The following is an 18,967-nucleotide window of genomic DNA, read 5'->3' as shown; positions in this document are numbered from 1 at the left end:
TTAAGTAAGATTAATTAATAAATGAGATCGTATTTTTAGTCTCGTTCGCGGGGAAAGAATAACATTTGGACTCAAACATCCCATTTTTAGGTCTAATTTTTGGATCTAGCCCATAATTCTCAGGCTCATACCCCTTAACCTAAAAAACCCCTATAAGAACAATACAAGACCCAAGGACCTAAAAGGAGACCTAGACAAAAAGAAAGAAAAAACGGCAGCTCAACCTCTTCGAATTTTCTGGGCACATTCACAAAAATCACAGATACATACAACTAGAGAAAGTTAAGGCGACCTTCTTCCGGCTTCTTGATTGTGGGTACAATAATGATGAAATTTAGCAGTTTAAACTTATTTGGTTTGAAAAACAATGTAAGAAGCTTAGAGGGGTAGGTGGGATTCATTGTGAGTTCTGAGTGAAGATGAGTCCTGTATGATGCTATATGTGGAGCAATTTTAAATTGATTTTTGTATTCAGTGATCTATGATCAAAAAAGGGACGAAACCACAAACACAAATATACATTCACATCAAGCCTTCCAATTCCATGAATGAGACAACAACCTTCTCTTTTCCTTAACTCAAAATCCATTACCAACCCACCAACCCCTTTACCACCCCTCAACAATATCCGACCACATTCGAACTGCTGACATTTCTCTCTTCTACTAAGGCGAAAGTTCAGTTTTTGGACAAAAGAATTCAAATAGAAAAGGGGGAAAACGAAGTAGCCGGAAATTGAGATACTCTTCCTGCCTCCGAGTCCCGAGTCATTGTCGCGTTTTGTGTTGAGGTCGTTTGAATTGAGGTGTTGTTCGAAGTCTGTGTTCGAGTTCCGGCCGCTTTCAATCTCAGCCATAGCAGTGGTTCATTTTGCCTGTGTAATTGCTTAAAATTTCAGTCAATTGAAGCTCAAATTTACAGGTTCATATCTTTTCCTTTTCTTTATTTTTCTTGTGAACCTTGTGGTTGAAATATAATATGAGCCTACTATATTTAAAGTGCTTGCGTGTAATTAAAGTGTCAATGGTGCCAGTCATTTGTTTATCTTTTTCTGCTTTTCTTTAAAACATGTTCATGAAATTCTTTGTGAAAAGCATGTGACGTGGGTGGCATTTGAGTAGTACTAGTGAAATACATCTTTGATATTTGAACTTTGAATTGAATTAGGAAGTTAGTTTGTCCAGGGAGGTGCCTCATAGATCTTATCATTTTATCCACTTGCTTTACCTTTTAATTTCTTAGTATTCTTGGTTTAGTCGTTCACGTTACTGGAGTATATGTCATTTGAATAATTATTTTGTTGACGTTTCTTTATCATTATTTAGTGTGGACAATTCGATTAAATGGGTGAACAGGGTTGCGGGGAATGGGAAAGGCCAAATCTCTTTAGTGATTAAATTGTTTACATGTTTAGAAATTGGGCTTAGCCAAATACATGAAATAAAACTGAACATGAGCATAAAATCTCATTTAGTAAAAGTACTCCATAATCACATGTCTTTCCACACACAATCACTGAATTAGGAACTAAACATTCATGAAACATTGTAGCTTTCTTTAGGTGCAATCAATAATAAATTATCACGACTACGGGTACGGTTCCCGTGACGTAGTTGCGATACACAATTTTCAAATCCGGGTGTACATTTCATGTGACCTGGCTTTTAATTTCCAACAAGTTTAAATAGAACGTGTCGTGACCGCGGGTGCATTTCATGTAGCGTGGCTTACGATGTGTTTTAAATAACCTTAAAATTTTCTGAAATATTAAAAGCGGCTAAAAAGTTAAAAGAGCACATAGGTTTAAAATGTGTAATTAAATCAGATAAATGATCCAATAATAATAGTTGAGCGACCGTGCTAAAACCACGGAACCCGGAAATGCCTAACACCTTCTCCCGGGTTAACAGAATTCCTTACCCGGATTTCTGTGTTTTGTGGACTATAAAACATAGTCAATCTTTTCTCGATTCGGGATTTAAACCGATGACTTGGAACACCATAAATTATCCCAAATGCCAATTCTGATTTTTAAATAAAATAATTATGTTTTGATTGTCACTTAAATTGGAAAAAACTCTCTTATACTCCCTTTCGGTGGTGATAAAAAGGAGGTGTGACACTGATTACGTTGGCCGAGCTACCTGGATCCACGAGTACACGTTTAATTTGATTGTTATTCAAGAGAAATGAAATTACCAGCGCATCGTTATGTGAATGAGACAAGGTTTCGAAGTCTTTTTCACTGAATGCAAGGATGTCCTCGGGCATGCGGCCCCGAATTTGCCCTTCTTTTGCTGCGGAAACTTTTGTCTGCTTGTTCGCGGGTCCTTGAGGAACGTCATTCCCCCCAATGATCATATGGACGATGTGCTGAGGTTTTCCCATTCTGTTCCTCCCGTTTACCTCTCTTTCCTTCCGAACTGGGGTTTTCTAAGCTTCTTGTTGGTTCTCTTGGCGTATACTCCTGTTAGTGTGGGAGCTTACATCGATGTATTGGGCGTTGCGTGAGCCCACATCCGTGGGGATCGGTTCTGGGGCGTCCTCAGGGTTTCGCTGTGGTACACCGGCGCCTGGAACAACTACATCATTCTCTCCATGGTCCTCAGGACCGTTGTTTTCAGGTGCATCCACTGAGTTAGACATTTTGACCTGAAACCAAAGATTCTTGGACAAGAAAAAGTATGAATAATAACTTGTGTTTTCAATGAACCAGCACCAAAACAATCACTATTATATTTAGCCCCACGGTGGGCACCAAACTGTTTACCTTGAAAATGATAATTACAATTAGATTTGATTTTGTGGTTCTAAAAATATGTGATTCAGAGCCCGTTTGGGTTGGCTAAATTTAAGTAGCTTTTAAGCACTAAGTACTTAAAAGCACTTTTTAAGTGTTGGAGCTGAATTTATAATTAAGCAGTTACGTGTTTGGATAAAAGAGCTGGAGCTGAAAATAAGCAGCTGAGTTTGGTAAAAAGTGCTGAAAATTTCTTTTTCTATTAAGATGACTGAAATACCCTTAAAAGTATTAAGCGAAAAATAAGCTTGTTATTGCAATATTTTAAATTTTAAATTAATTCAAACACAAATTAAGTTATGTCTCAATTAACGTTAGGTTATACATTGTTTTGATACGATTATTTTTAATAAATATAAATTATTTTATAAAGTATTTTTTAAAAAGCATTACGGTTATTTTTGAAATATACAATAAATTAGAGTCGTCTCAGCAACACAACTTGAAATTTGCTACATAAAATCCAAACAAAGAAAGGGATCCACAATGGCAATATTGTCACTACCCTATCAAGACAGTTGGATTGAATCAAATCACTCAATTGCTCCATTATTCTCAAAAGAGGCTAGAGAACCATAACCAAAATATCTAGAGTTGTATCTATACCTAGTAAAATGTCCAAAACAAAATTGGAAATAGCTAATGTAGGCGTTCAGCATATTGCCAAATATCATCAGCAATCACATCACGAGTAGCCATCCAAATGTTGTCACTTTGATTTTCCATATTTTCTACATTTACATTATTTGCCCCCAGAGATGTGTCAACATCATGCTCAACAGATGGAATATATCTCTCATCCTCAGCTGCTCGAAATGCATCATCCACCTTACATTTCTTTCTAATATAATTATGAATGGTCATAGTAGCAATGACGATATCCCTCTGGATATCAATGTCGTAATAATGCATATCTCGCAAAATAGACCACCTCGCTTTCCATACCCCAAATGTACGCTCCACAATGTTTCTACATGAAGAATGCAAATAATTAAATTTTTCTTTCCTTCCTCTTGGTGCTCGCACTTATCGTGTCGCACCTCGACGAAAATCTGCTAAGTGGTATCTCACATCAGCCCCTTTATATGGAGCCATATATCCCTTCATATGTGGATACCCTGCATCAACTAGGTAATATTTGTTTCCCAATGAGTGTGGAAAGTTAAGCTCTGATCTACGAAGGGCCTCACCAAATATACGACTGTCATGAGTTGCTCCTTCCCACCCAGCCCATGCAAATGTAAAACACATATTAAAGTCGACAACAACAAGAATATTTTGAGTTGGATAACCTTTACGGCCTATATAAGGTATCTCTTGGCCCTGCGATAATCTTGCTTTCACATGTGTACTATCAAGTGCTCCAATACAATCCTGTAAATATTTAAATACAAAAATGTAATATAAGTTTGCAATATTAAAATTTTGAGCTATAATGTAAAGCTAGTTATTTAAAATTATTACTTACTTTAAAGAAAGGGAGATATCGTCGATTATATGGCTTATGATCTCCTACACCATCATTATAATTTAAGTGCGGTCTAATAATATCTCTGGCCAGCTCACTAATGGACTTTAGAACACTATGAAAGTGCCTATGAATTGTTTCTCCTGAGTATTGAAATATCTCCTGTATCAATCGATTTCCGGCACCATGTGCACAAATTATAAGAAACATGCCTAGCTTCTCGTACACAGACATTCCACGTGTGGGTTGAAGACCATAGTTGTCTGTTAAATCTTGGTATAAATTAATAAATACTGACTTTCTCAGTCGAAAATTCTCATAGCAACGCGTCTCATTTCTATGTAATATCTCTTGAATAAAAATATATCCGGTGCGCTTAGATGTACGACAAGGTATCTTGCATATGTATTTCTTGTAATACATCAATATACACTTACCTGTTATTACACATAATGCATCCCATTCCTTTTCGTCTTGCTCATTTTGAAGTTTCTCTATTTCTTCTTGCATTTCATCTTCTTTCTCTCCATCATCTAGCATATCATTTGGATAACAGGATACAAAGTTGCTAATGTCCCAATCACTTGGATGATTGGATATCATGCTATTAATGTCCCAATATTTCATTTAACTGAAAATAAAATAATAAAAAAGGTAACCATGGGCAATAGCGAAATAAAAAGAAACAATTTATTTAATAAAATATAACAATAAAAAAGTGTTTAAACCAACAATCATAAAGTCTAAACATGAAAGAGTAAGAAAATTAACCATGAAAGTACATAGTTCGAGTTCTAAATGAAACAATCAAATAGCTAGTTTTAGAAATACTAATGCAATATGCATAACATATTATTGCTGCTTCTTCAAGTATGATTGATAGTTATACTCCAACCAAGATTTTCGACCTTCATCAGTATGTAGCTTGAAAAATATCTCTCGTATCTCTTTCTTAACAAGCAGGTTTAAAGAGAAGTTGAAAATTTTGCTCCCCTCAGAAATGCCAGGAATAGTTACCAATAAGTTAATACACTTCTCGATGGTGGCCTCTGTTGCAAGAGATGTAGCGCTACTTTTGTTGGACACCATCTCAAGTAGGGAGTGTATATCATATTTTAGTGGTACAACATCATACTTTGCCTTACTTTTTTTTCCCTTGGCTGCTAGTGCCAACTCCATCAATTGACTTTCGTTTTTTTAGTGATGGCTCGGAAAACCTAACAGAATGTACATGTTGTAAGATATCATCGCTATTGTCACTTTTCTCATCATTAAGGTTACCAAATTGATCACCCTGATCATAACCATAAAAATTATTTATTTCATCATCTAAATCTAATCCAATCCCCGATATCTGTTCTTGGCTTGCTGCTCGTGCTCTCTCTCTAATGGCAACGATATCAACAAAAATCGCATCATATCGAAACCATATAAGAGAAAGATCTTTATTCCTAAATTTTTTGTATTTAACATTCTCTCGCAACAAAAATTATTAATTAATTTAAGACAGTAATAAAGATTAACAATGAAATACTCTTAAAAACATATAGAACGGCGTGAGAATTGTACCTTAATTTTTTCTCCCACCAATCATCATCCGCAACAATTATTTTTTTGTTTTCATCCTATCCTAAACCTGTCTCCCCCTTCATCAGCTGCTTAAAAAGAGTCCATTCGGTTTTCATATAATCCCAATGATTTTTCATTTATTTTTTATCATACGTTCTTCCGGTCTTCTTATTGAACTTATTAACCATATTTTTCCATCCTTGTTTAGACAAATAAGTATTAGGTCTATTTCCTTTTCTTATCTCTTGTTCACATAATTCAACAAATATAATATGGAGATTATCATCCCACTTGGCATTATTTCGTCCGATAAAATTTTCCGACATGTTTGAATGTTAACAATCTGAAGAAAATAAAAATTCTTCGTAAGCTCTATACAATAATATTCTAACCTAAGAAGTAAATAAATAGAAATATTTCATCATACAAGGAAATAGAAAATAGTAGCTTCTAAAATTCTTAGATTGTGAATAGAAGCTAAATGTAATGGGTGACTAATGTTCTTTCTGTAAATAGAGCATCTACGTGATGCCAATAATAAGACTTCCTTTTTTCTTTTCCTACAAAAATAATGATAATTTCATCCTTCTAAAGTGCATGTTGCCACATTCTTCCTTACTTCAAATAAAATTCCTATATACCAGTTATTGACGATAGAGCAATACACTAGCACCTCAATCTAATTAACGGAAGAATTTGCAGATAAACAATCTATAACTTCCCTTGCAAAGAATGATCGATCAACTATACTTTTCCTTTATTTGTTGCCAAACAATGCATTATCTTTCTCGTAAATGCAAAAACTCATAAAGTGTTCATAATATTAAATTATTTATTATTAGAGCAATTACTACTTATGAACTGTACGATGCTATCAAGTTGACTGCTTTCTCCAATATGTTCAATTTTATCATAATGGATTCTCTACTATGCAACAGGAAAAAAAATTGCATCAAATAATGACAACAATATACTCAAGACTATAGTGATCTTATGGCTGATAATAGAAACAAAGATATACCATAAGCATTGCAATTATTCATCCATGCAACGTTAAATTGCTTCAACCATTCATATTGAACTTTCTTCAAATAACAAAAGAAAAAAGAATGGACATAATTTTTTTGTTAGTGAATCACTAATATCTCATCATGATCTTAAAACGAAATAAAACCAAAGTAAAAGAGAGGACCTTACCTTAAACTGATCAACAACGTTGTCTACCAAGTCACGTTCTCTAGAGAAAGACTGCAGAAAGAAAACATCAAGACTGACTGGGAAAAGAAAAGAGTCGTAGTTAGGGTTTTACCGAGGAAGGGTATTTTGGGGTTTATAAAATAATTTAAGGGATAGTAAAGTAATTTTTTTTGGCAAGCGAAAAAAGCTGTTGAGCTAAAAAATAATAAGTTGGGGGAGGCCAACTTATGGCTTTTAGCTTGTTTTGGCTTAAAAGCACCCTAACTTAAAAGCACTTAGATGTTAAGCAAACACCAAATTAAGCCAAAAAATACTTAAAAGCTGGTTTGACCAGCTTTTAAGCCCACCGAAACACCCTCTTATTTTTATGTTAGTTGTTAGGCAATAGATGCTAAGTGTGAGTTAAGAAAATAAGGCAATAGCTAGGAAAAGTGAAATAAGAGTGGGAGGCATTATTGTTATTCAAACCGAACGATCGTGAGTCGGGGTAAATCGGGGCCTCGAACTGGCCTAAGTTGAGCCTCGGGGTCGAGCTGATAAGCTTGACTGGGGTGATCGATGAAGGATTAATAGTTTCAAGGGCCTCAATAATGGTTCTTTATGATCAATGATGAATAATAAATGAAGAACAATCAATGAAACACAATAAATGTAAGTGTCACACCTCCTTTTTGCGCGCCCGGCCCCGAAGGGTAAATGCGCGAGGGAGTTTTTTCCAATTTAAGTGACAATATTCGAAATGGGATTATTTATTTAATTCAGAGTCGCCACTTGGGAAAGGTTTGGCTTTTGGTGTCCCAAGTCACCGGTTTATCTTGAATCCCAAATCGAGGAAATTTTCGACTTTTCCGAGTGAAGTCTGCGAACCAGAAATTCTAAGTAAGGAATTCTGTTGACCCGAGGGAAGGTGTTAGGCACCCTCGAATCCCGTGGTTCTAGCACGGTCGCTTAAATTGTTATAATGGCTAATTATCTGATTTAAATACATGTTATGACTTGCGTGCTTCTATTAAGTTTAAACCGCTTTTATTATTATTTATTATTTTTTTATAGAATTGCAACGTCGTGAAAATGCATCTCGAACCACGTCACAATCAATGCACCCGTGGTCGTCGACACATTTTGACTCCGTTGAGATTTGGATTTGGGTCACATCAATGTGCACCCGTGTTTAAGAAGGTTAAATTATTAAGCCGCGCCTAAAGAGTCTAGCGCGTTATTATTTTTGTGGAAGGCCATGAAATTCACTAAAACGGCCTATCCCGAATCCTAAAATTTATTATGGTTATTTATTGAGAGCCCCGCAATTTTGCGTTTTATTTGGCGAGGCTTGTCTCTATTTTAGAAAGGATATCCTAAGGTGGCTACATTTCTAATACGTTTGTCTCTAAAACTAAAAAAAATACATGCTAATTTAATTAGATGCTTTCGCCTAATCCGGATTTTTACGGTTAATTATTTACAAGGTAAAAAAAATGTACTTCAATGAAAAAAAATGCTTTAATTTGACAAAAGAAATCCGTTTATTCTAACGAAATACAACACTTAATCTGAATAAACACCTTTAAGTCGAATTTAGATTAACTTGCTTAAACAAGGTTAATAGAATTCCTTATTTAAAGAAAACTATCGATGATATTCGAAACTAGTCCTATAAATTGCCTAAAGAAATCGAAATTGGTGATTCAAAACTGTATTATATTTGGCTGGATTTACAGCTGTTTGCCCCTACCTATTCAAACATAACCGGAAGAAGAGTTGAATTAACAATTCTATCAAAATGATAGCACATTCTATAAATTATATGACTGCATCACGTGTACTGCCAACAAACATGTCGCAGTTTTAGGCTAGAATATTTTCAATTAAGTACAAACTTATTAATGTGTTTTCCATTGGACTACAAATGACATAATTTATGCAACTTTAACAATATTCACAAAGCTATAAGTGAAGCAGCAGAATGATTTAACAATTCTTCAGATCTTTCAATTCATGCCTCTCATGGTTACATCAGTATGAAATGTGTACCTGGATGTTGAATATGACAAAAGAAAAGGAAGAAGATAGAGAAGATCAGCAGCAGCAGGAACAAAGCAACATCAGCAAATCAAACAACACAGCAGAACAGGCTCGAGTGCAAGAATACAACTATAGCCGATAAAAATAGTGGCCAAATGACAGCAGCACACAGTGGAGTAGAATCAGAATTCCAGGCAGACCAAAACCAGTAGTGAACCAATGAAAACACTTGACTAATAGACTCAATTGGAACTTCAGAGAATCAGAATGGATTGAATAGATTGAACAAATGAAAACCCAAACAGCAATGGGAAGAAGCAATTTCTGATTGTTGACTGTATGCTTTCTATCTCTTAACCCCCCTCTACTATGTTCCCTAATATCAGATGGTTCTTTTTTTTCTTTCCTCCTATCTTCTGTGTATCTATGTGTATCCTCCTCCCTTAGATCTCTGTGTATCTCCCTGTTCTCTTATGTCTCTCTCGTATATCTCTATCTGTATTTCCCCCCCTCCTTTCTCTCCAGGTCCTCTCTTTTATAAGCCTTCAACTCACTCCTTTTACAGCCTAATCGATTAAAAGAAAACCCCTCCCATGTGCTCATCTCCTTTTCAATTCTACTTTAGCTATTTAAATATTAAACCACATCATTCCCTTGGCAGGCTTAAACTTCCCCATTTTATTAACTAAAGGCAGATATGGGCAGTAGGAGGTAGTCTGACAGCACATGCTGTCAAACTATTTAATTCAAAAGGGCCTTTATGCTCATGTTGTGCACATGCCCCCACCCCCCAGTTCAGATTACCATTACAGCCTACACCTTAAATTTCTGAAATCAAATTAGCAATTATAAGTAAACTGAACTTAGTTCTTAATTGATTTCAGGCAATGTTCAACAGAAACAAATCGATTTGTTATTGCTCGGATAACTGAAACTAATTGACGACACATGTCGACTCGACTATATTAGTTATAACACATACAATCGTAGCCAAAAATCAGACATTTAACAGTATCACACAAGGTTCGCATTATATTGACTAAGCAGAATTGCACTCGAAGAGTCAATTAGTCAGTCCAAATTTTGAAAATCAGCTAATTGCACAACACTCACATACACATTATCAGAACAAATGGAAAGACTCAATCAAACAACAGAGGTTAAGGCAAAGTGGTCAAGGCACAGTTGATAAAAGTCAAGGACACAAATATTACACAACAACAATAACAGCCTTTCGAACAAACATGGACTAAAGAACAAAGAGAAGAGAACAGAACTCACCTCAAATCCCGAAACATCAAAACCTTAACTCGGACTTGGTCAGGCCTTTCTTAAGGCTGAACGGACTTTAATCGAAGTGTTTCTCAGATGAGAAACACTTTGATTAAAGTCCATTAGACCTTAATCTCTTCGGTTGAACGGATATGGACCAGTGACGAAGAATCACAAAGTTCCAAAACTCAGATCTGGGATTCATGCTTCCCTGATCAGATTCGGACCAAACCAAGTATGGTTTGGTCACGAGGGGGGTCTGGGGAGTGTCTGGTATGAATTTAAAGCAGATCGGTGTAGATTAGGTTCCGACTCGAATCTTCAAATGAAGATTCGAGAAGGTGGGATAGGATTCGAGGTGTGTGGTTGGTAGATTTGGATTCAGGACGGCACGGGGGTTCTATGGTGTTAAGGGCAAGGTCACCGGCGTCCGTGCCGCCGGTTTTCATGGTGAAGGATACAGGGGCGGCTCTAGGGTTTGATGGGGAAGATGGTGAAGACGGGAGATGGGGTGTCAGATGGGGGGGGTAGGGTAAGGTTAGAAGGTTATATAGTTAGTGGGTGGGTGGATCCTGGCCGTTGGATGAGATGCGATGAAGGGCCAGGATCCTTCAGCTCGAAGGAAACGGTGTCGTTTCACGGGTCGGGTTCTGTTCGTGAGTATGGGAAATGTGATCTTGGCCTTTGATCAATCTGATATCAACGGCCCAGATCAAACTGGATTAAAACGGCGTCGTTTGGACACCCTGGGTATCAGGTTGGACTGGACCGGGCAGGCCTAGTTTTGTGCATTGTTTGTTTGGGCCAATTTTAACAAATTGGCCCAAGTCCGGAAAAGGAAGGGCCTTTTTTTCTTTTTTTTCTTTTATTATAAAAATACAAAACTAAGTAAAATCAAATTAAAATAAACACCTAATACAATTATTTGCACACACATTAAAATAATTCAAAACAGGTAAAAATCAAATAAAACAAAATCACGGGCAAAGATGCCTGTCTATGCTTTTCTATTTAACAACCATGTTACGGTTCAGATTATGCATGACACGTACATTTTTTGTATTTTGTTTTAATAAAGTAAAAATGGGCCAAAGTCATAAACAATTAACGAAGTGCCATGTAAAAATCCCAAAATTGTACAACGGGATCAATTGTTGTTATTTTTTATTTCTTTTGGAGCGATTGTCTCGTGAAGCAAAAATCACGTGCTCACAGCTGCCCCTCTTTGTTCGGAAACACGAAGAGTTTCCGTGCAAAGATAAAGTGAGCGTGTATGAGCGATTTTTGCCTATGGACTACTCCGTGTGAAACACATTTTTTGAAAGATCTGACCGAATCTTGCTTCAAAGATTTCCTACATATCCTGGGCTAAACAGGAATCAGGTCAATGTAGTTCGGGAAGTTTTGGTAGCTGGGACTACCATGGGATTGCAATGCTTGCTGCTACTGCTGTTGCTGTTGTCACTGCTGCGTCACTGACCGCCTTATTACAACCAAACGAAAATTGGAAACTGAACTAACTACTTATATGCATGTCAACTGCTAGTTACAAGATTCCTATCTATGATTCTTTTACGACTTGATCTTGGGTCTTAGCTGATTCTGCTTGTAGACTCCGATCTGAATCTTGATGCTTGCGAGTTGCGGCGACTTGTTTAATCTCTGGGATACTGAGTGAGACGCGATTGGCAGGGTTCAGGACCTTAACCAAATGTTGGAGTCAATTTGCCTTCCATTTACTCCGATATCTCGGGACATCTTCTCTCTTTTTCTTCTTTTTCTTCGTTGATTCCGAACCGGGACTCATCTCGTGGGTCATTTCGATCCATGTGGCTCGAGGTTAGACCTGCGGGAGAAAACAAACAAACGAACGAAATTTTAAGCCCCAGTTTCACTAGGAAAATTTCGTTAATTATTCGCCAGGAAGTTCATAAAATTGATGAAGGAAGATAAAAATGTTCAGTTCAGGGTTGGAGCCCTAATACCGACTAGCCGGGGAAAGGTTCAGCTTGGGGTTTAAAACCCTAAAGCCGAACAAAGGAAAAATTCAGTTTAGGGTTTCAAAACCCTAATGCTGATTGCATAGAAAAGCTCTGTTTAGGGTTTAAAACCCCAATGCTGGCTGAAAGCAAAAGAGTTCAGTTTAGGGTTTAAAACCCTAATGCTGATTGCATGGAAAAGCTCAGTTTAGGGTTTAAAACCCTAATGCAGGCTGAATGGAAAAAAATTCAGTTTAGGGTTTAAAACCCTAATGCTGACTAAAGGAAAAATTCAGTTTAGGGTTTAAAACCCTAATGCTGATTGCATGGAAAATCTCAGTTTAGGGTTTAAAACCCTAATGCTGGCTGAATGGAAAAAAGTTCAGTTTAGGGTTTAAAACCCTAATGCTGACTAAAGGAAAAATTCAGTTTAGGGTTTAAAACCCTAATGCTGATTGCATGGAAAATCTCAGTTTAGGGTTTAAAACCCTAATGCTGGCTGAATGGAAAAAAGTTCAGTTTAGGGTTTAAAACCCTAATGCTGACTAAAGGAAAAATTCAGTTTAGGGTTTAAAACCCTAATGCTGATTGCATGGAAAAACTCAGTTTAGGGTTTAAAACCCTAATGCTGGCTGAAAGGAAAAGAGTTCAGTTTAGGGTTTAAAACCCTAATGCTGATTGCATAGAAAAGCTCAGTTTAGGGTTTAAAACCCTAATGCTGGCTGAATGGAAAAAAGTTCAGTTTAGGGTTTAAAACCCTAATGCTGATTGCATGGAAAAGCTCAGTTTAGGGTTTAAAACCCTAATGCTGGCTGAATGGAAAAAAGTTCAGTTTAGGGTTTAAAACCCTAATGCTGACTAAAGGAAAAATTCAGTTTAGGGTTTAAAACCCTAATGTTGATTGCATGGAAAAGCTCAGTTTAGGGTTTAAAACCCTAATGCTGGCTGAATGGAAAAAAGTTCAGTTTAGGGTTTAAAACCCTAATGCTGACTAAAGGAAAAATTCAGTTTAGGGTTTAAAACCCTAATGCTGATTGCATGGAAAAGCTCAGTTTAGGGTTTAAAACCCTAATGCTGGCTGAATGGAAAAAGTTCAGTTTAGGGTTTAAAACCCTAATGCTGACTAAAAGGAAGATTCAGTTTAGGGTTTAAAACCCTAATGCTGATTACATGGAAAAGCTCAGTTTAGGGTTTAAAACCCTAATGCTGGCTGAATGGAAAAAAGTTCAGTTTAGGGTTTAAAACCCTAATGCTGACTAAAGGAAAAATTCAGTTTAGGGTTTAAAACCCTAATGTTGATTGCATGGAAAAGCTCAGTTTAGGGTTTAAAACCCTAATGCTGGCTGAATGGAAAAAAGTTCAGTTTAGGGTTTAAAACCCTAATGCTGACTAAAGGAAAAATTCAGTTTAGGGTTTAAAACCCTAATGCTGATTGCATGGAAAAGCTAAGTTTAGGGTTTAAAACCCTAATGCTGGCTGAATGGAAAAAGTTCAGTTTAGGGTTTAAAACCCTAATGCTGACTAAAAGGAAGATTCAGTTTAGGGTTTAAAACCCTAATGCTGATTGCATGGAAAAGCTCAGTTTAGGGTTTAAAACCCTAATGCTGGCTGAATGGAAAAAGTTCAGTTTAGGGTTTAAAACCCTAATGCTGACTAAAAGGAAGATTCAGTTTAGGGTTTAAAACCCTAATGCTGATTACATGGAAAAGCTCAGTTTAGGGTTTAAAACCCTAATGCTGGCTGAATGGAAAAAGTTCAGTTTAGGGTTTAAAACCCTAATGCTGACTAAAAGGAAAAGTCAGTTTAGGGTTTAAAACCCTAATGCTGATTGCATGGAAAAGCTCAGTTTAGGGTTTAAAACCCTAATGCTGGCTGAATGGAAAAAGTTCAGTTTAGGGTTTAAAACCGTAATGCTGACTAAAAGGAAGATTCAGTTTAGGGTTTAAAACCCTAATGCTGATTACATGGAAAAGCTCAATTTAGGGTTTAAAACCCTAATGTTGGCTGAAAGAAAAAGTTCAGTTTAGGGTTTAAAACCCTAATGCTGACTGGAAGGAAAAGTTCAGTTTAGGGTTTAAAACCCTAATGCTGACTAAAAGGAAAATTCATTTTAGGGTTTAAAACCCTAATGCTGATTACATGGAAAAGCTCAGTTTAGGGTTTAAAACCCTAATGCTGGCTGAATGGAAAAAGTTCAGTTTAGGGTTTAAAACCCTAATGCTGACTAAAAGGAAAATTCAGTTTAGGGTTTAAAACCCTAATGCTGATTACATGGAAAAGCTCAGTTTAGGGTTTAAAACCCTAATGCTGATTACATGGAAAAGCTCAGTTTAGGGTTTAAAACCCTAATGCTGGCTGAATGGAAAAAGTTCAGTTTAGGGTTTAAAACCCTAATGCTGACTAAAAGGAAAAATTCAGTTTAGGGTTTAAAACCCTAATGCTGATTGCATGGAAAAACTCAGTTTAGGGTTTAAAACACTAATGCTGGCTGAAAGGATAAGAGTTCAGTTTAGGGTTTAAAACCCTAATGCTGATTGCATAGAAAAGTTCAGTTTAGGGTTTAAAACCCTAATGCTGGCTGAATGGAAAAAGTTCAGTTTAGGGTTTAAAACTCTAATGCTGACTAAAAGAAAAAATTCAGTTTAGGGTTTAAAACCCTAATGCTGATGGCTTGGGGACAAAAATCGAGAACAACCACTCACCTCTTTTTTTTTTTTGAATTTTCTTGTTTTAATAGAAGATAAAAGGGAGTTTTGTGGAAACTTACCTTTCGAGTGAATTCAACATTGCCAAAGTATTTCTTGTACCCGTGTACCTTCCTCTTTGGGCGACACCTGCTTCTTGCACGGTTGTCTTGGATTATACCTGTTTCAACTTTTCAGACAAAGAACAATTGTTAGTTCGGAAATGACGGTCGGTTCGGTGACCTTGATCGTTCCCAATTGCTTTGTTGCGTCTCTATTTCTGTTGCGAAGTCCCGCCATTGATTTGATTCGAATGGCGAAAACCTTTAGACTGCTCAGGCTTGTATTTCCAGATTCTGTGATGACTTGCTTCGTAAGGCTCTCCCCTTTTTTTCTTTTCCCTTTTTTTTCCTTTTTTTTGTCCCGTTTTGCTTGGAGGTTCTCAGCGGGGAATTTATTGGAGGTATTCTGCGGGGATTTGTACAAAAGGAAGCCCTGTGGGGGAATATTTACAAAGTGGATTCTTTGTGTGGATTTTTGTACAATGGGGCATGCTGGGGATTTGTTTCGAAGCGGGCTTTCTAGGATTTGTTGGGGTAAGCTTGTTGGGGAATTTTTACAAAGGGACTCGCTGGGAATGTGCTGGGGAAATTCCAACGGGGATTTTTTTTATATATATTGGGGAGACTTTGTGGGGGATTGTACAAGGGGAGACTCTGTGGGGATTCGTCCGAAGGCAGACTTGCTGGGGAAAATTTCTCTTTTTCCTCTTTACTTCGAACGCCATCAAACATCATGATTCATCAAGTTTGGACAGACGTACCAACGAAACGGGGTGTTTTCCTTCATGAAACGGAACTCCGTGAAAACAAACCTGCCACCTGCCCTTTCCGGTGTATCCTGAACTTGGGGTTAAAACATAAAAGAGATTCGAAAAGAAACAAAGAAAGGAGAAAACAAATTTCAGGAAGGGAGTGTCCTTTTCGGGACGAGAAAGACTTATTTGAGGAAGATAACGCTGGCTTTAGATGACATGACATGCTCTTTGGACTGGACGCCTGACCTTCCATGAACTTGCGTTTCCCTGAACCAGAACGGATCTGTGATTCCAAACCGGTGGAACTTTGCCGAGACTTGGGGTAGAGTCATTCTTTTTTCGGCCAACAGCGCCCTTTTGCGGGTTTTCGCTGGCTGACCTCTCTCATTTCTCTTCCTGTCATCGCTTGATAGCACTCTTTGTGAGTTTTTTACTAAAACAAGCTCTCTCATTTTGGTTTCTCTACTCCCGTCGCCTCGTGGTGCCCGAAGGTTTTCACCGACGAGACTCTCTCATTTTATCTTTCTCGATTCAGAGTGTGCTGGTCTCCATTTGCGACGCTTATTGGTTTCCCACCATATTTGGTAACTGATTTGAAAGCTTGTGCTTGGTAAAGAGAGGTAGACGACACTAACTTCTCAACTGCTCGACGTGCCCCAGTTTCAATTTCAGGGCGAATGGGATTTTATTGTTGGCGTGACTGAACCTCAGGGAGAGGCTGCCTACGTATCCTTTCGGAATCAAGTCAAACGTAGTTCAGGCCTCAATCAATGTTTTGTTTTTTTTTTTTTTTTTTTGTAGAGAGGATTGGGTAGTGTTTGGGAGTGGTGGGGGATAAAACCTTCGCCATTTTCAAATGTGTCAGGACTACTTGGAGTATGATCTAGACGTAGTATCTCTTGACTGCATCTGCATTTACTGCTGTGTCGGGGTCATTTTCTTCGATATCACCTAAATACAATGCTCCTCTCGGCAATATCTTCCTTACAATGTATGGGCCTTTCCAATTTGGGGCAAACTTTCCTTTTGCTTCTTCATGATGCGGCAGAATACGCCTCAGTACCAGCTGACCTACTTCGAAATTCCGGGGTCGGACTTTCTTGTTGTAAGCACGGGCCATCCTTCGTTGGTATAACTGTCCGTGACAAACTGCAGCCATCCGCTTTTCATCAATCAACGTCAATTGCTCTAACCGAGTCTTGACCCACTCGCTGTCTTCGATTTCTGCTTCGACAATGATTCGAAGCGAAGGAATTTCTACCTCTGTCGGTATTACAGCCTCGGTCCCATAAACCAAAAGATAAGGAGTCGCTCCCACCGATGTGCGTACCGTAGTGCGGTACCCCAATAATGCAAAAGGTAACTGCTCATGCCACTGTCGGGAACTTTGGATCGTTTTCCTCAAAATCTTCTTGATGTTTTTGTTTGCCGCTTCCACAGCACCATTGGCTTTTGGCCGATAAGGAGTGGAATTCCTATGCGTTATCTTGAATTGCTCGCATACATCTCCCATCAAGTGACTGTTCAAGTTTGCTGCATTATCTGTAATGATAGTCGCAGGAATACCGAAGCGACAGATAAGATTTGAGTGTACAAAATCCACCACAGCTTTCTTAGTGACCGACTTGAGAGTGACAGCTTCTACCCATTTGGTGAAGTAATCGATGGCAACCAGTATAAACCTGTGTCCATTCGAAGCCTTCGGTTCGATTGGTCCAATGACGTCCATGCCCCATGCGACAAATGGCCATGGTGCAGACATGGGATGCAACTCCGTGGGAGGTGCATGAATCAAATCACCGTGCACCTGACACTGATGACACTTCCGAACAAAGCTAAAGCAATCTTTTTCCATGGTCATCCAGTAATAACCTGCTCGAAGGATTTTCTTCGCTAAGACATACCCGTTCATGTGAGGTCCACACATACCTGCGTGCACTTCGTGCATGATCTTTCTCGATTCCTCGATATCGACACATCTTAGGAGATTGAGGTCCGGGGTCCTTTTATATAACAACTCACCGCTTAGAAAGAAACCACTTGCATGTCGCCTAATGGTCCTCTTCTGATCTCCAGTAGCGTGCTCGGGGTACTCTTGTGTCTTCAGGAATTTCTTGATGTCATGGTACCAAGGCTGCGTATTTGATCCCGCCTCGATTACACTGCAGTAACCGTGTCTTTCCTTGATTTGGATTTCCAAAGGATCGACGTGGGCGTTGCCCGGGTAGGGTAGCATTGAAGCCAAAGTAGCAAGTGCATCTGCCAGTTCATTGTGGCACCTCGGAATATACCTGAACTCTATTGACGTAAAGCGCTTGCTGAGGTCCTCCACATGCTGTCGGTAAGGGATAAGTTTGACATCCCGAGTTTCCCATTCACCTTGAGCTTGTCGGATAATCAGGTCAGAATCTCCCATAATCAGTAAGTCTTCGACATCCTGATCGATTGCCATATGCATGCCCATAATGCAGGCTTCATACTCAGCTATATTATTTGTGCAAAAGAAACGCAGTCTAGCTGTGGCGGGATAATGTTGACCAGAAGGCGAGATCAAAATTGCCCCAATCCCTACACCCTTGGCGTTCACGGCTCCATCAAAGAACATCTTCCAAACATGAGCTTCCTCCGAGACCACTTCTGCGGTGTTTACTTCTTCATCTGGAAAGTAGGTATCCAATGGCTGGTATTCCTCATCGACCGGATTTTCGGCCAAATGATCTGCTAACGCCTGGGCTTTCATTGCCGTGCGAGTGACATAGACTATGTCGAATTCCGTAAGCAAGATTTGCCATTTAGCCAGTCTCCCAGTAGGCATTGGTTTCTGAAATATATACTTCAAAGGATCCAACCTGCTTATGAGGAACGTAGTGTGGGCTTGGAGATAATGTCTCAGCTTTTGAGCAACCCATGTGAGAGCGCAACATGTCCTTTCCAACAGTGTGTATTTGGCCTCGTAGCCGGTGAATTTCTTGCTTAAGTAGTAGATTGCTTGCTCTTTCTTTCCGGTTACGTCGTGTTGCCCGAGGACGCAACCGAAAGAGTTCTCCAAGACTGTTAGATACAAGAAAAGTGGCCTTCCCGGTTCTGGAGGGACCAAGACCGGGGGATTCGAAAGGTATTCTTTGACTTTATCAAAGGCTTCTTGACACTCAGTTGTCC

General features: G+C 38.4%; 1 protein-coding gene and 1 pseudogene across 1 annotated transcript; both read right to left on the bottom strand.

Annotated features, from left to right (window-relative positions):
- Positions 1–3,439: 3,439 nt before the first annotated feature.
- LOC104245816 (uncharacterized) lies at positions 3,440–4,895 on the bottom strand. The gene is made up of 4 exons (XM_009801500.2): positions 4,706–4,895; positions 4,269–4,531; positions 3,918–4,174; positions 3,440–3,770 (listed from the first exon to the last, which is right to left on the bottom strand). The coding sequence occupies exons 1-4, from the start codon at positions 4,893–4,895 to the stop codon at positions 3,440–3,442; spliced, it is 1,041 nt and encodes a 346-aa protein (XP_009799802.2).
- A 225-nt stretch (positions 4,896–5,120) lies between these two features.
- Positions 5,121–6,163, bottom strand: LOC104245815 (L10-interacting MYB domain-containing protein-like; annotated as a pseudogene).
- Positions 6,164–18,967: the final 12,804 nt, after the last annotated feature.

This window comes from Nicotiana sylvestris, chromosome 3 (assembly GCF_000393655.2).
Source record: "Nicotiana sylvestris chromosome 3, ASM39365v2, whole genome shotgun sequence".
Taxonomy (NCBI): Eukaryota; Viridiplantae; Streptophyta; class Magnoliopsida; order Solanales; family Solanaceae; genus Nicotiana; species Nicotiana sylvestris.
Note: the sequence above shows the minus strand (reverse complement) of the source record. Positions and strands in the feature narration are given on the sequence as shown.

What these genes read in the sequence shown, in the direction of transcription:
- LOC104245816 (XM_009801500.2), bottom strand. Translation starts at nt 4,895, where the DNA reads ATGAAATATTGGGACATTAATAGCATGATATCCAATCATCCAAGTGAT. An exon ending in TGCATTATGTGTAATAACAG is followed by an intron (nt 4,532 to 4,705) that starts GTAAGTGTATAT and finishes AAGATTTAACAG; the next exon opens with ACAACTATGGTCTTCAACCC. An exon ending in GATATCTCCCTTTCTTTAAA is followed by an intron (nt 4,175 to 4,268) that starts GTAAGTAATAAT and finishes AAATATTTACAG; the next exon opens with GATTGTATTGGAGCACTTGA.